The sequence below is a fragment of the Stomoxys calcitrans genome, chromosome 5, assembly GCF_963082655.1.
Source record: "Stomoxys calcitrans chromosome 5, idStoCalc2.1, whole genome shotgun sequence".
Classification (NCBI taxonomy): Eukaryota; Metazoa; Arthropoda; class Insecta; order Diptera; family Muscidae; genus Stomoxys; species Stomoxys calcitrans.
Window position 1 is genome coordinate 111,282,936 of NC_081556.1, and position 16,366 is coordinate 111,299,301.

The following is a 16,366-nucleotide window of genomic DNA, read 5'->3' on the forward strand; positions in this document are numbered from 1 at the left end:
GGCGTTCTCCCACATTAGTTTACACCACTTTTTACCAGACTCGAGTTTTTGCCACATTTGCTTGTGAAGGTGGCGATTCTCGTCAAGCTACTATAGGTTAGCAAGCTTGTACCGGTCATTAGGACCGATCGGGATCATGATAGCCATTGCTTATTTAAAGGAGCCAATAACTCGCCTTGTCATATCAAGCATCACAGACACCCAGTATTTAAACAAAAGCCGATGCCGTCCGTTTTAACTATTCCTTTGTTTCTCATAGTAGTTCTCTTAGTTTTCCGGGGGCGGGTTACTGACACAGCGCCCCAACCGCATGAGTTTTGTGGGATTGTACATGTATCCCTCGTTGTGGCGAGCTGCTTGCTCCAAGATTTGACGCTCGCCTCTAGCCGCCCCTAACCTGGGAACAGACGCTGATGTTGGCCATTGGTTATTTGAAGGCGCCAATAACACGCCTTGCCATCTCGAGTATCATTGGCACTCAGTATTTAATTAAGAGTCAGTGCCACCTGACTCCTCACTGAGGCTCTCCTCTCGAAAATCGCTGACTGCCAGCGGCCGCATTTGCAGCTGCTCCGCATAAAAACGGAACTTTCCACCATACGCAACCTGTGGACGCGCCCGGTAGCTTTTAGCTAAGCTTTCCGTGATAACGATGAACATCACACAAGTCGGAGCTCAAAGTTCCAGCTTGTGTGGTGCTCATAGTTATCCCGTGTCAGTCGGGATGCCGTCCGGGCTCTCACGGATATTCTCCGTTCGATACCGATGATTGTCGGCAACTTACCGCAGGTTAGGTTAGGTTCAGTTGAAATGAGGGGGTAAGTTTGCAAAGGCAATTTTCACTTGAACCGAATCATCTATCTGCCAGTTTTGGATCTTTTGCAATATCTTTCACGTTTTTTCTTCAAAAATCATTTCAAAATTCCCGGGGCCCTCTCATGACTAACCCTGCTATTATAAACTCAAGTCAACTTGTGGATGGTCCAGTCGTCTTTGAACGAAATGAAAATTCATTTAAAAAAAAAAATGCTTTGTATGTTGCTTCAAAACGCCTATTTGTGTGTTACTTACATTTCACTTCTATCTCAGTCACTGGGACACTTAGATGGCTTGGTGCAACTCTACTTCTGGTGCTGCGGCATGGCTCATAATGTTTGAAATTGAAAACTCAGGGCATGAATGGGAGGGGGAAAAAAAACCAACTTCTTTGACAACAGTGAGACAGAAAATTGGTTTAAATGCTGCTGCTTAAGAGATACTCTGACTCTATGCTCTGCTAGCGGAGGTGTGTCTGGAATTTTGAACTTTACAAGCGTGGCGTCGAATATGCTGTACCAGTTTGCATCGCATCGCGGTGCTACACTCTGCTCTGCATCCCATCGCATTGCACTGCATTGATCTGTTTTGCGCTGTTGGCCTGGCTGAGTAACACTGACTGACTGACTGACTGAGTGGCTTTTTTTTTGTCTTGTGACCATGTATTGAGGCTGTTGGCCAAAATTCATGTACGTGATGGTTTCTTCTGTTCTGTATTTGGCTGGATTTCTTCGGAGGCGGCTGTGGCGATCTTTAACAGCGATATCTTCGTGATGTTCATTTGTTTACATTGTTCGGATTGTTTTTCAGCACAGATCATTGCCGTTTTATTAGTGAGGAGTATTTTAATGTCTGAAATGTTATATTTTTTCAAAGTTTCTCCCTCCATTCCTCTTTTCCTCCATTTTGCACTCCTCTGCTATGACATAATTGACCAATTTGTAATTTAAGAAATATTTTCGACATTTAACGCGGTTATGATTTTTTGGCTTTGATTAGAACTTGAAATAAAACAGAAATATTGGCAACATCTTTGATTGACTTGCTGGTTGCTCACGTTTTTCTCGCAGTGAGTTTTTTTTAGGTACAGGATGGGTACAGGAAAATGAAAAACGAAAATAGTATGATTTTTATTTTTCACATTTATTAACATTCATTTTTTTACAACATATTCTCTAAACTATAAACTTCCTGAGATTTTTATTTGTTTTCCCTTCAACTTCCCTCTTAGTCAAGTCATATCACATTAAGGGCGACCTCATTCCTTGGTTCGTTCAGTTGGTTTTTTTTTTTAATTTTTGTGTTTTTCATCATCCTTTGGTACTTCGGGGTTCTCTGAAGCCAATTTAGCTGCTTCTGAGATTTCGGGCAAAATGTTAGTGCCAATGGGCACAAAACCTTTTTTGCCTGCTGTATAGTGTACCTCTACTTCACGACCCTCTGCATCAATGTAACGGTATGAGCCGGAGACTTCAAGGGCCTCATCCTCTGTGCCAGCGTTTATGACTTCAGCGGTTTGTTCGCCAAAGGATTTATCGCCACCCTCGTAGACATAGTTGAATGATCCATCAGGATTATTGACAAGATCGTATTTGATCAAGGGAATGATTTCACGTTTCTCTGTGGTACTATCAACAGCCAAGACAGAGGCCACAATGGCCAATAAGCAGATCTGAAAAAAATTGAAAATAATTTGAAATTAAACAAGTAAAGAATGACAAAAGTGAGTAGGAGACGACTATGTTCTACTATCCTATACCATCTTTGAGTGTGGACTCTTGCACTTCTTCTTAAAAATTTGAACCAACCGGTCGAATAACGACCAACAGACCAAACTTAACTGTTGATTAGCCGAGGATGGTGATAAGCTTCGTCCGACAAAGACAAAGTGGACATAGTCGGATATAAATCCGACATACACCTAAGCCACTAATCGGCGTGTTTCGAGTTTTCCATGCCATTTATGGGCGGGATTTTGAATAAAGATTTTGTAAGTAGCATGCTGTAACTTTAACAGACTTGGATGGATGGAAACCTGGTATTGCCATCCGGACTTTGATGATGTACGGATGGTTCACATAGTGTACAGAGCACATAGTGGGATTGGGGGTCTATTGAGAACCCAGTGACCCAAATCTGTTTCCGACTGGTACGGTAAGGTCACAAATGGTCTTTGAGTGTAATAGGGTGGCACCAGCCTCATTGTATGGGTGCCAGGCCATAGCAAAGTAAGTGTATCATGACGAAACGGTCGGTAGGACGACGAAAATTCTGTCAGGAGATATGGATCGTGAGAAGACGGGACTATAGCTGAAAGGGAATAAGGTAAAGCTTTCGGCAAAATAGGTGGGACAAGTAATAGCATGTGTAGGGCATTTGGGTAGATAATGAAACTTTGCACAGTGGGAGAAAATCAAAAAAAAGAACATCCAGTAAAACTAAGCCGTGTGAGAACGGTTAGAGATATTTCTTTGAAATTTGGAATGGTTAGAGCTGAGGTACTAGCGCGATCTAGGCCCTATGTGGTCTGGGCGCCTTGTGGCAGGCCCCTTAAGTTGATCACTTCAGTATTTCGGAAATTTGTTGGGGTTGCCAAATCTTAATTTGTGGCCCGATTTATAAAATCCCTACAAAAAAGTCCGTTTGTGGTCTAAAATACCTCTTCTGGTTTGGAAGATATTTGACTTTTAAAAGTTTTTTGCAATTAAGGCCGAGACCTGCTTCGTATGTTGCAATTTACGAAGGCGTTAGTAGTTCGATTTTCATTTTTATGTATAATTTGGATTTGTGACAAAATTTACAACGACTTCGTTCGCAAGATAACCCAGATGGCAGTAGAACCGCCTCCCCAGAAAGGTGAGCCTGTATCCCTACAGACCCGGACATGAACAGAGCAAGTGCTCGATAGTCTCCTCCTCATTCTCATCAAGACAATTCCTTAAGTCATTGTGCGGTGTTCCTATGCGCTCCGCCATGCGGCTTATGGACTGTGTCCGGTAATGACCTTTGTCAATGTGCTTTGGGTGCTCTACTAGAATGCCAGAAACTTCTTTGTCCTCCTCGGTGACAGGCTAGAGCACCTTAACGGTCTGACAACCTTCTGCTGAGTCCCATCTCACCACCGACCCCACTCTGACCGTCTACTATGTCTGGTAGTTCGACAAATGGAACGCAGGCAAGACCGGTGAATGGTTCATCCGGCGCAGACGATTACCTCTTGAGTATTAGTCTGCCCGTTCATTCCATGGAGTCACTTCTTGTCCGGGAAACTATATTAGCGTCACATCATGGACCCAGTGCCTATGCAGGGACTCTAGACCATCTGCAACACACTTTGACCTCACCGTCTTCGAACTCAAGGCCATACTGCAAATTTGCCCATAAACATTCCATTAAGAAACAGGGACAAACTCTGCACATATCAATGAGTGCAGTCCGATTCAAATTTAAGCTCAATGATAAGGGGTCTCCTTCCCTCCTTTTTGGGGAGTAGTTTTACATGAAATAGTACCTCACAAATGTCGCCGGCATTAGGAGGGGATAACCACCGCTGAAATTTTTTCTGGTGTGTTTGCCAGGATTCGAAACCATGCTTTCATCGTCACAGGGGACATGCTAACCTTTGCGCTACGGTGGCTCCGCTATACTGTCCACATAAATTCTGAGTTTTGAGGATGGTAGATCCGAAACGAGAATTGTAAAGACCTTTGCCACATATATGGCAATCGGTGCTTGTTCAGTAGTATCAGAGACATAGCGATATTGAGTGCGTCAGAGTAGACCCCCAATTCAGTCCCTGACTCCATTTTGGAGTCATCAGTGAAGATCGCGGTCTCCTCTACCTCAAACACAACATTTCCCTCCCGATAAAACGAATCTTGAATGTCCTAATACCCATCGGTACCCTATCGGTACCGGCGCCAAATAGTCGGAGATTCTCCTCAGCATACCCTTCGCATCAATAGCATCCAGGATAGAACTGTGGCAGCACCTGCTCTTCGTCAATATACCAAGCCCCGTCCAGCCTTAGCGCGGCCTTGAAACACCAAACTCAATGGGCTGCATATCCAGCATCACTAGACCTGCCTGCGGTGCAGATCTCAGTGCCTCCGTGACTCCGACGAACGCCAGTCTCTGAACCTCCACGAACTCCCCCGTACGAGTCCTATTATCTTCTTATCGGATAATAACCCCAGAAATGTAAAAGTCATTTCAGCCAAATCGGACAGAAATTGTGGCTTGTAAGGGTTCAAGTAGTCCAATCGGGAAATCGGTTTATATGGGGTTACATCAGGATGTAGGCTGATTTGGCCTACATCTTGGCACAGTAGTTGGAAGTCATAACACTACGTGCAAAATTTTAGCCAAATCGGAAAAAAATTGTGTCTTGTAAGGCTCAAGAAGTCAAATCGGGAAATCGGTTTATATGGGAGCTATATTAGGTTATAGGCCGATTTAGACCGTACTAAGCACAGTTGTTCGAAGTCATAACAGAACACGATATCCAAACCATTCTTGGCTCAGTTGTTGGAAATCATAACAGAACACCATGTGCAAAAATTTCATCCAAATTGGACAAAAATTGCTACTCCCAGGGACTCAAGAAGACAAATCGGGAGATCAGTTTATATGGGAGCTATATCAGGTTATAGACCGATTTGGACTGTACTTGGCACAGTTGTTGAAAGCCATAACAGAACACCGTATGCAAAATTTCAGCCCAATCGGACAAAAATTGCGGCTTCCCGGGGTTCAAGAAGTCAAGTCGGGAGATCGGTTTATATGGGAGCTATATCTAAATCTAAACCGATATGACCCATTTGCAATCACCTATGACCTGCATCAATAGTTAGTAACTGTACAAAATTTCACACGGCTAGCTCTACGTACTCAACCGCTAAAGTGATTTCGACAGTCGGACGGAAGGAGAAGAAGGTTGAGAAGATCAAGAATATATATATTTATGGGGTCTTAGACGAATATTTTATGGGCCCAAGACCTTAAATCGAGAGATCGGTCTATATGACAGCTATATTCAAATCTGCACTGATCCAAACCAAATTTTAAAAAAGATGTCGAAGGGCCTTACACAGCTCACTTTCCCAAATTTCAGCGAAATCGGATAATAAATGAGCCATTTATGGGCCCAAGACCTTGAGTCGAAAGATCGGTCTATATGGCAGCTATATTGAAATCTGGACCGATACTAATACTGAATTTAAAAACCTATGTTGAAGGGCCTTATACAACTCACTGTTTCAAATTTCAGCAAAATCGGATAATAAATTTGCCTTTTATAGGCCCAAAACTTTAAATCGAGAGATCGGTCTATACGGCAGCTATATCCAAATCTGGATTGATCCGTTCCAAAACAATCAAGGATATTGAGGGGCCTAACATAATTTGCTGTCCCGATTTCCAATAAAATCAGATAATAAATGTGGCTTTATGGGCCTAAGACCGTAAATCGGCAGATCGGTCTCAATGACAGCCCTATCCAAATCTGGACCGATCTAGGCCAAATTGAAGAATGATGACGAAGGGCAATGTACAAGGGCACCAAAATAATACTGTTGACCTTTTTTTTAACTTCACACTGACAAGTATGAAGTTAATACTCTTGCACCTCTTGGTAACTCCGATCACTGAATTGTTTCAGCATCTTTTTCGTATTCTGCTTTTCGTACTGCTTCCTCCCCAGTCCCGAAGCGGTCAATATTTTTGTACGAAAAAGCACGTTGGGCTGCGCTCAATGGATTCTTTCAGCATTTTAATTGGAAACTATATTTTCTAGATGACGATATAAATGCTACTGCTGAAATGATTGAGAAGATAATTTTAAATGGAATAAAAACATTTATTCCAGCTAAGACTATAATGGCTAAATTAGACGACAAAAGTTGGTTTAACCAGACATGCAGAGATGCTGTCACATTGAAAGAGGTTGCATTCAGGAACTGGCGCTAGGATAAAAATGCCAATGCTGAAGTGCTGGCAAGATATTCGTGTGCCAATATGCTTAGGCGCGAAAAATTTCTTTACGAACAGCATCTGCGTACTAAGGTTCTTGCTTCTACACGAGGAAGAAAGAGCATTTGGTCGTTCGTGAAAGTAAAGGGCAGTTCTCCATCCATTCCAACTCTTGTTAAGGACGATCAAACGTTCACTGACCCGGTTGATAAGGCTAACCTGTTGGCTGATATATTTGCAGGGAACTCTTTCCTGCCGGATAGCAATCAACCACTCCCCTCAATCGAAAATGTATCTGTCATCATGCCCCAAATATTTTTTCGAACTCGTGGAGTTAAAAGGGTTCTTGAAAATCTAGACCTAAATAAATCCCCGGACCCGGATGGCATGTCAACACTTGTCTTACGCAAGTTTTCTTAGACGCTCGCTCGTCCATTACGCAACCTTTTCAATCTTGCCTACCGTGCGGGAGTCTTCCCGGCGCGTTCGAAGGTTGCGATCGTTCAGCCAATGCCCCAAAAAGGGTGAGGCAAGCAACCCTGCGAATTATCGGCCAATTGCGATATGCTCCGCTCTCCCCTAGGTCAGGGAGAGCATGGTTAATCACTATCTAGTGAGGTATTTAGAGTGTAAGGGCCTTCTTAGCGACCAACAGTATGAGTTCCGCAGAAATCGCTCTACGGGTGACCTCATGGCATTTCTGTCGGAACGTTGGAGTCGCTCAATCCACCAGTTTGGTGAGAGTAAGGTTGTGGCTCTGGATATCTCCAAGGCATTTGATAGGGTCTGGCACGGTGCACTACTATCAAAGCTTGTCGCATTTGGTGTCGGTAATGGCTTCGTTCGATTTATTTCGAGCTTTCTCAGAGATCGCCCTATTCGAGTCGTTATAGATGGGTTCTCATCCAATGAGCACAAATTGACCACAGGTGTACCCCATGCGTCTGCTCTTTCCCCTTCTCTTTTTCTAATTTTCATCAACTTTTGCTGTTGGGTCAGACATCGAATCCGATCAACTCATTTGCGGATGACAGTAATCTCTGTCATTCGTACTCATTCGACCATAGGCCGAGTCTTGGAGAGGTTGAGATCAAGAGGCAGGTTATGGATGAAACACTTTGTCAGGATTTGCTGGCCATTTCTGAGTGAATCGGGTAGATTTTAATGAGCGAAAGACTCAGTTCTAATTGTTGTCGTAAAAACGATTCGCTGACCCATTACGATAATCTTTGTCTATCAACGGTGTAGATGTTGACCAATCAAAAGCTCTTGATGTTCTGGGCATGAAAATACAAAGTGATGTCCGTTGGGCTAAACATGTATTCGAAGTGTCGAAAGAATCATTCCAGTGTTTAGGCTCCCTTAAACGGTGTAAGAATTACTTCACTCCGTCTGATCTTCTTAACATCTACACCACTTTCATAAGGCCGAAAATGGGGTACAACTCACATGTATGGGCTGGAGCCTTAAAATCATCCCTGGAGCTACTGGACCGTGTACAGAGGAGGGCGATGGCGTTGATTGGGGATAGTAGGGTATCCAACTCTATTGCCTCCCTTCATCATCGTCGCAATGTGGGTTGTTTGGCGCTGTTCTATCGCTACTTTCATGTTGTGTGTTTGTCTGATATTCGTCTTCTTATTCCTGATGTAAGGATATATGTCAGGGATTCTAGACATTCCAGGAACTAACACCCCCTTTTGTAATTGATTGGCCAGCGGACCGCACAATGCATTATAGAGAGAATTCATATTTCGCCCGAACCGTTCGTATGTGGAATTGACTTCCGGCTAATGTTTTTCCCACCCACTTTGACATCCAAAGATTTAAGACAAATGTCAATAAGCACTTCATCCTTTTCCCCCTCTTCAATTCATAATTTCCTCTCGCCAACTCAATGCACGGCATTCATAAGGGACATCCCCTGCGTGTTGGCTGACAGAAAAAAATTTGATTTTCATAAACCATTTAACCTTCAATATGCTTATTTAAAGAGCCTGTATGCTCATGCCACCGTTGAGCAGAGGTTAACATGCCCGCCTATGATGCTGTACGCCTGGGTTCGAATCCTGGCGAGACCATCAGAAAATTTTCAGCGATGGTTATCCCCTCCTTATCCTGGCGACATTTGTAAGGTACTACGCCATGTAAAAATTTTTCCTCAAAACAGGTGTCGCACGTTCGGATCCGGCTATAAAAAGGAGATTCCTTATGATTGAGCTTAAATATGAATCGGACTGCGGTCATTGATATTTGAAAAGTTTGCCCCTGTTCCTTAATGGAATATTCATGGGCAAATATGGATTTTTGGTATGCTCATATCTCAACTTGCCATATAAGGCACTGAAAAAACTTCATAGACCTCAGAGAACTATTTGTTTGATGACACAACAGAAAAAACATATTTCCGGTATACAGATACAATCATGATTTGCAGTTTCAATTGACTAAAACACTAAAAGACCAAATGTTTACGACCCCAAAGGGGACACACTACCACGATTTGCAGTTTCAATTGACTAAAACACTAAAGACCAAATGTTTACAACCCCAAAGGGACATAATCTTTGAAACCGGGTGAGCTGAGTAGCTATAGGTTTAGTCAAGGCAATGTTTTGGAAACATCCACCATATCACACATTTAAACTGATTCACCTTACACCTTGTTTTTCCCACATTAAAGCCAACATTTACTTGGCCGATATCTATAATTTAACCAACAGATGACAATTATTTGTCTTCAATTCAGACTTTAAACACAGTTTTTGATACATCTCTCGATGTTCAAATATAAATCATAGTTTTATTTGCTTTGGCTTTGTTTGAAATATTCCAAAGATTTATCACTTGTTGTTGGCACATAGCAATTTGCGGTATTTCACAAGCAACTGCTATTATTCACATGGTCACTTACGTATTTAAACATTATTGTGGAATTATTTTTTTTTGAAATTTGCCAATAGATCTTCCTCACTGTACAAACTTCGTAACTAAACTTAAACCATAATTCAGTATTCCGGCATTTTTATACACAAAGAGATAATAATACACAACAACGTATTTTTTATGGCTTGTTTTGGTTATCACATCAACTGATGATTCTAAAGAAAAAAATTAAAAAAAAAAAAACAAAAAAACACAACGACAACAACAAGTCTACTTAACACCATAGCCAAAAACGCTTATTGCTCTAACAAAATTCCCACAAAAACTTAACAAGTGCTAAATAATATCTAAAAAAAAATCTTACTACGCACCTGCCTTTTTAGAGGATGGAACCAAAAAAATCCAGCAAACGCAAAGACAAATTAGAAAAACACATTTTTTTTCATCTTCATCTTTTATACTAATGAGAGAACTTTTGAGAACTTGTCGAATTCATTTGAAGAAAAAAAGAACCAAAATTAAATTTGCATATATCTGTCGTGGTGTATCTGCCTCTGACTCAACGTATTTCTTATCAGTCTTAAAGGAAAAAACCGAAAAATATAATCATTGCTTCTCCCGAACATAGGGCGTGTGCGTATGTGTCTTAAGTCTTTCGTTTTAATGGTCAGTCTAAGATCAAAACATTGTCAGATGCCGCTGTCGCCATTGGTGTTTTTTTTTTTGTCGATTAGCTTGGTTGTCTTTTGTTTTCTTCTAACTTATAACCACATTATGCTGAATTCTCTAGTTTTTCAACATTGTTTTGTATAAATACATTTTAATGAAATATAATGGACCAAATTGATGGATAATTAAAAACTTTAAGACTAGCCAGCCATCATTAGCCGCAGAGATAATTAGGTTGTTTGCTTCTGTTTAGGAGGAGTGGGCATTTATGTGTATTTATATACAAATTGTTTTGTTGTGTAGCAATGACATTTTGCCTTTTGTTTTTGAGAAGCATCAATGTTTCCAGGTGCGTACTTAAACAAGTTTAGTGTTGGTGGGGGCAATAGAGTTTTATGAACAGCATGACTATTCAGCATAACGAAATATCCATTTCCAAACGTACAGAGTCTATAGATTTCTGATCGTCGTAAAAATCTTAGATGCCCGTACGTCTGTCCGTCCGTCTGTTTGCTTAAATCACGATATAGTCTTTAGAAGAATAGATGTTGTAGTAGTTGTGTTATGAACTTAGGGGGCAGCCCTTGCTGAAAAAGAACTCCGTCGGGTCAATCAATGCGACTGAAAAAATAGACCTATTGAGTTGAAACTTTACACAGATTAAGGTCAGGGGCCCATTAAAGCCACATCCATATGTTAGCCCAATTCGCTAAAATTTGGGATAGTAAATTGCTAAGGTACGGTACCTCGACATCCCAAATCAGTCTATATTTTTATACCCTCTACCATAGGATGGGGGTATACTAATTTCGTCATTCTGTTTGTAATTCCTCGAAATATTCGTCTAAGACCCCATAAAGTATATATATTCTTGATCGTCATGACATTTTAAGTCGAACTAGCCATGTGCGTCTGTCCGTCTGTCCGTCCGACTGTCTGTCCGGCTGTCCGTCCGTCTGTCCGTCCGTCTGTCCGTCCGTCTGTCCGTCCGTCTGTCCGTCCGTCTGTCCGTATGTCTGTCTGTCGAAAGCACGCTAACTTTCGAAGAAGTGAAACTAGCCGCTTGAAATTTTGCGCAAATACTTCTTATTAGTGTAGGTCGATTGGGATTGTAAATGGGCTATATCGGTCCACGTTTTGATATGGCTGCCATATAAACCGATCTAGGGTCTTGACTTCCTGAGCCACTAGAGGGCACAATTTTTATCCAATTTGGCTGAAATTTTGCATGAGGTGTTTTCTTATGACTTTCAACAACTGTGCTAAGAACAGTTCAAATCGGTCCATAACATGATATAGCTGCCATATAAACCGATCTGGGGTCTTGACTTCTTGAGCCACTAGAGGGCGCAATTATTATCCGATTGGAATGAAATTTTGCATGAGGTGTTTTGTTATGACTTCCAACAACTGTATTAAGAATGGTTCAAATCGTTCCATAACCTGATGTAGCTGCTATATAAACCGATCTTGCGTCTTGACTTCTTGAGCCACTAGAGGGCGCAATTATTATCCGATTTAACTGAAATTTTCTACAACGGCTTCTCTCATGACCTTTAACATACGTGTCGAATATGGCATGAATCGGTTTATGGCCTAATACAGATCCCTTATAAACCGATCACCCTATTTTACTTCTTACTTACTTTCGCGTCTAATAGATACCGGCACTTAGGTGGAGACGCAATATCAGACATGAGCATGGACTAAGTAAGCAGTTTAGAAAAAAAGGCCACCTCTCGACAGACGAAGATTACACTATATAAGACCCTGATGCAGTTGTATGGTTCTGAGGCATAGGTACTTGTGAAAGCAGATGAGGCAGTGCTTGGAGTATTTGAGAGAAAGATTCTTCGTATGGACCAGTTTGCGTTAATGGAGAATATAGGCGACGTATGAACCACGAGCTGTATGAGCTGTATGACAACGATAGCATAGTTACACGCATCAAAATACAACGGCTGCGTTGGCTAGGTCATGTTGTCAGAATGGATGAAGAAGCTCCAGCAAAGAAGTCTTTTGAAGGCAAACACGGTGGTACACGCAAACCGGGAAGACCAAAAGCCCGATGGAAAGATCAAGTGGTGGGAGACACCTCAAAACTTAGTGTCAGAGATTTTAAAATGAGCGCAAAAGATCGAGGCGCTTGGAACGCTATTATACTTTCGACTAGTGGAACAAATGTTCTGTCATAGCCAATTAAAGTAAGCTAAAGAATATCAAGATATTGTCCGATATAGCCTATTATCGAAGTTATCCTGTTTATGGAAAAACGAATCTGTGCAAAGTTTCAGCTCAATATATCTATTTTTATACCCACCACCGAAGGATGGGGGTATATTCATTTTATCATTCCGTTTCAGCACATCGAAATATACATTTCCGACCCTATAAAGTATTAATATTCTTGATCTGCGTAAAATCTAAGACGATCTAGACATGTCCGTCCGTCCGTTGAAATCACGCTACAGTCTTTAAAAATAGAGATATTGAGTTGAAATTTTGCACAGATTCTCCTTTTTGTTTATAAGCAGGTTAAGTTCGAAGATGGGTCATATCGGATTATATCTTGATATAGCCCCCACATAGACCGATCCGCCGATTTATGGTCTAAGGTTCATAAAAGCCACATTTATTATCCGATTTTGCTGAAATTTGGGACAGTGAGTTATGTTAGGCCCTTCGACATCCTTCGTTAATTTGGCCCAGATCGGTCCAGATTTAGATATAGCTGCCATATAAACCGATCCTCAGATTAAGGGTCTTAGGCCCATAAAAGCCACATTTATTATCCGATTTTCCTGAAATTTGGGAGAGTAAGTTGTGTAGGGCCCTTCGACATCCTTCTTCAATTTGGCCCAGATCGGTCCAGATTTGAACATAGCTGCCATATAGACCGATTTCTCGATATGAGGTTTTGGGCGGATAAAAAGCGCATTTATTGTCCGATGTCGCCGAAATTTGGAACAGTGATGTGTTAGGCCCTTCGACATTCTTCTTCAATTTGGCTCAGATCGGTTCAGATTTGGATATAGCTGCCATATAGACTGATATCTCCATTTAAAGTCTTGGCACCAGAATAGGTGCAATTTTTGAAATACGATATCACTGAAATTTGACACAGTGACTTATGTTAGGCATTTCGACAGCCGTGTCGTATATGGTTCAGATCGGTTTATTTTTAGGAATAGCTACTAAAAAGACCAATATTTTGTTATACCCAATTGAACAATGACTTGTGCTTATTAGTATTTGACCCAAATCGGAACATGTTTTGATATAGCTGCTATGGGGCATAGGTATGAATTTTTCTCCGGATTTTGACGAAAGGTGGTTTACATATATACCCGAGGTGGTGGATATCCAAAGTTAGGCCCGGCCGAACTTAACGCCTTTTTACTTGTTAAATACTCTTGGGTGGTTTCAACACAAAGGCGGAATAACTAGATCTTCTTAGATTTTTGCGACGATCAAGAAGATATATAAAGTGTGATTTTTTAATAGCTATAGGAAAGTAAAAAAAAAAAAACAAAAAACAAACCGAAAGATGCATGAAAACTTTATTTGAATCGATAGTGCAGTCCATTTAATTTAATGTTTGAAGAGAATTTCATGCAAATGATAACCATGATTGTGCCTCAAATGGTCCATCCGCTTAGTCCTATTTTGGCATACTCTTTCTAACATTTTGGCAGGTATCTCACGAATAAATGCTTCAATCTTATCTTCCAATGCGCGAATTGAAGCGAGTTTGGCTGTATAGACAAGAGCTTTAACATAGCCCCACAAAAAATAGTCTAAAGGCGCTAAATCGTACGATCTAGGCGGTCAATTGAGCGGTCCCGAACATGAAGTTAAATGTTCACCGAATATGCCTCTCAATAATTCCATTGTTACGCGTGCTGTGCTGCATGTGTCATTGTCTTCTTGAAACCACATGTCATGCAAGTCAAGTTCTTGCGTTTTGTGTAAACAAAAGTTGGATATCATCTCCTGGTAGTGCTCACAGTTACGTTACTCTCTGAAGAAGTACGGTCCAATGATGTCACCAGCCCATAAACCGCTCCAAACTGTGTTTTTTCTGTATGCGTTGGTAGCTCTTGCAATGCTTCTGGCTGATCACTCCAAAATCAACTATTCTGCTTATTTATGTACCCATTGAGCCAAAAATGAGCTTCGTCGATGGAAGGGAAGAAGCGCGCAATGAACTTTCTAAACAGAGCACGAATTTTGATAATAAATTTTTGCAAGCGTTGTTCGTTTGTAACACGATTTATGATTAAGTTAGAGACCATACGGAAGATGTTTGACAGTGAAACAATACACGAAACATGAATGAGCTGTTTAAACCAGATAATGGCTAAAAAATCACCCTTTTTTTGCAAGGCCGCCGTAGCGCAGAGGTTAGCATGTCCGCCTATGACGCTGAACGCCTGGGTTTGAATCCTGGCGAGACCAGCAGAAAAAATATTCATCGGTGGTTTTCCCCTCCTAATGCTGGCAACATTTGTGAGGTACTATGCCATGTAAAACATCTCTCCAAAGAGATGTCGCTCTGCGACACGCCGTTCGGACTCGGCTATACAAAGGAGGCCCCTTATCATTGAGCCTAAACTTGAATCGGACTGCACTCATTGATATGTGAGAAGCTTGTCCCAGCTCCTTAGTGGAATGTTCATGGGCAAAATTTTTATTTTGTGTTTACGAATTGTGTATGGATATTATGTTGGAATTTGGGTTTAATAGTCTGAAAGTCATTTCGTCCAAGTCAATTGCCTGTGGTATGGGACACAAATGGAAGGTTTTTGGGAGCAGAATACTTTAGTTAGAGTATCCGTTTTGTATTTTTCTTTATATGCTGTCACTTAAACAGAAATTATAAAAATATAACCTAGGCTTTTTTTCTAATTTTAAAAATTTGCTTTTTAGATAGTCACCGTTTATCCATCATCGTTTTTATCAAAACCATAGTCAAAACTCTGCCATCTCATCCCAATTATATTCCTATGTCGTTTTGTTAGTTTCTTGGCATTTGTGTCGTTCTTAATTACGAGAATTGAATAACAATTAAAAACAGAGAAGAGCATATAATTTGGTTTTATTGGAAATTCAAGCGGGTTTCATTAATTGCACTTTTAATTCCTTTTAAAGTTTTGTATGGCACTTGAATTATCAGATCTAAGATGAGGGAAAGAATTCCACATATGCACATTGTTAAATATTCGTGCGTGCCATGGTGCCGTCCATTAAACATAATGAATTATTCAACAAGTGACCAATTAGAGCAGTTGAAAAAAGTCATATCTAATCGATTTCGATAAGATTGAGTAATTATGAGAGTGTGTCTAAAAGTTTGCTAATACCATTTGCAAACTTTTTTTGACATTTAAGAGAAAAGTTTATTTCTGGATTTAAACTAATTTTGAACGAATGTTGCTGCAGAAAGTATTCAATTTCTTGAAAAACGTTTAATATACATATGTGCCTAGTTTTTTATAGGGGCTTTAAGTAAAATTGGCGCTTGACGTCATACGTAGTCTATTTTATGCTTGAAAATATACTGTGCGCAAAAAAACTGTTACATTTTCCATTTTAGTGGTAAAAGTTTTTTGACTCCCCTTATTTTCTTGAGCAAATTTTTTGCTTCGTTGAATTGATAAAATGACCAATTTTAGCCTTCGGTCTGTTACTCTCCACCACCACAATGGACTTAAAATTGCCCAAGTGGGACTATTACCTAACCTAACCACTGTTCATTTTGTAGTTTTTTTGGCAACTTATTCAATCGATTTAAAATCTTCAGCACATAATTTAAAATGCAAATAAGAACAAAGAATTGTGTTGGTGGTTGGTTGGCTGTGCTTTTTTTGTGTTCTTAATTTATGCAGGTGTAATGCTGACATTTGCCCATGACAAAAGGTGTGAATGAATTTTTATTTTATTTTCTTGTGTGATTGTTATGTTGTAGTTTATATACATTTTTCTTCTCATAAAATATCCCTTGGATATATTTTATTTAAAAGTT

General features: G+C 40.5%; 1 protein-coding gene and 1 long non-coding RNA gene across 2 annotated transcripts in view; one reads left to right on the forward strand and one right to left on the reverse strand.

Annotated features, from left to right (window-relative positions):
* Positions 1–16,366, forward strand: part of LOC131997594 (uncharacterized) — a 348,184-nt gene that overhangs the window by 191,239 nt on the left and 140,579 nt on the right. The gene's annotated exons all lie outside the window — the stretch shown is intronic.
* Positions 1,939–9,766, reverse strand: LOC106088236 (endocuticle structural glycoprotein ABD-5). Its single transcript, XM_013253654.2, has 2 exons — positions 9,701–9,766; positions 1,939–2,488 (listed from the first exon to the last, which is right to left on the reverse strand). Exons 1-2 carry the CDS (start codon positions 9,710–9,712, stop codon positions 2,108–2,110), a joined length of 393 nt encoding a protein of 130 aa, XP_013109108.1. The 5' UTR covers positions 9,713–9,766; the 3' UTR covers positions 1,939–2,107.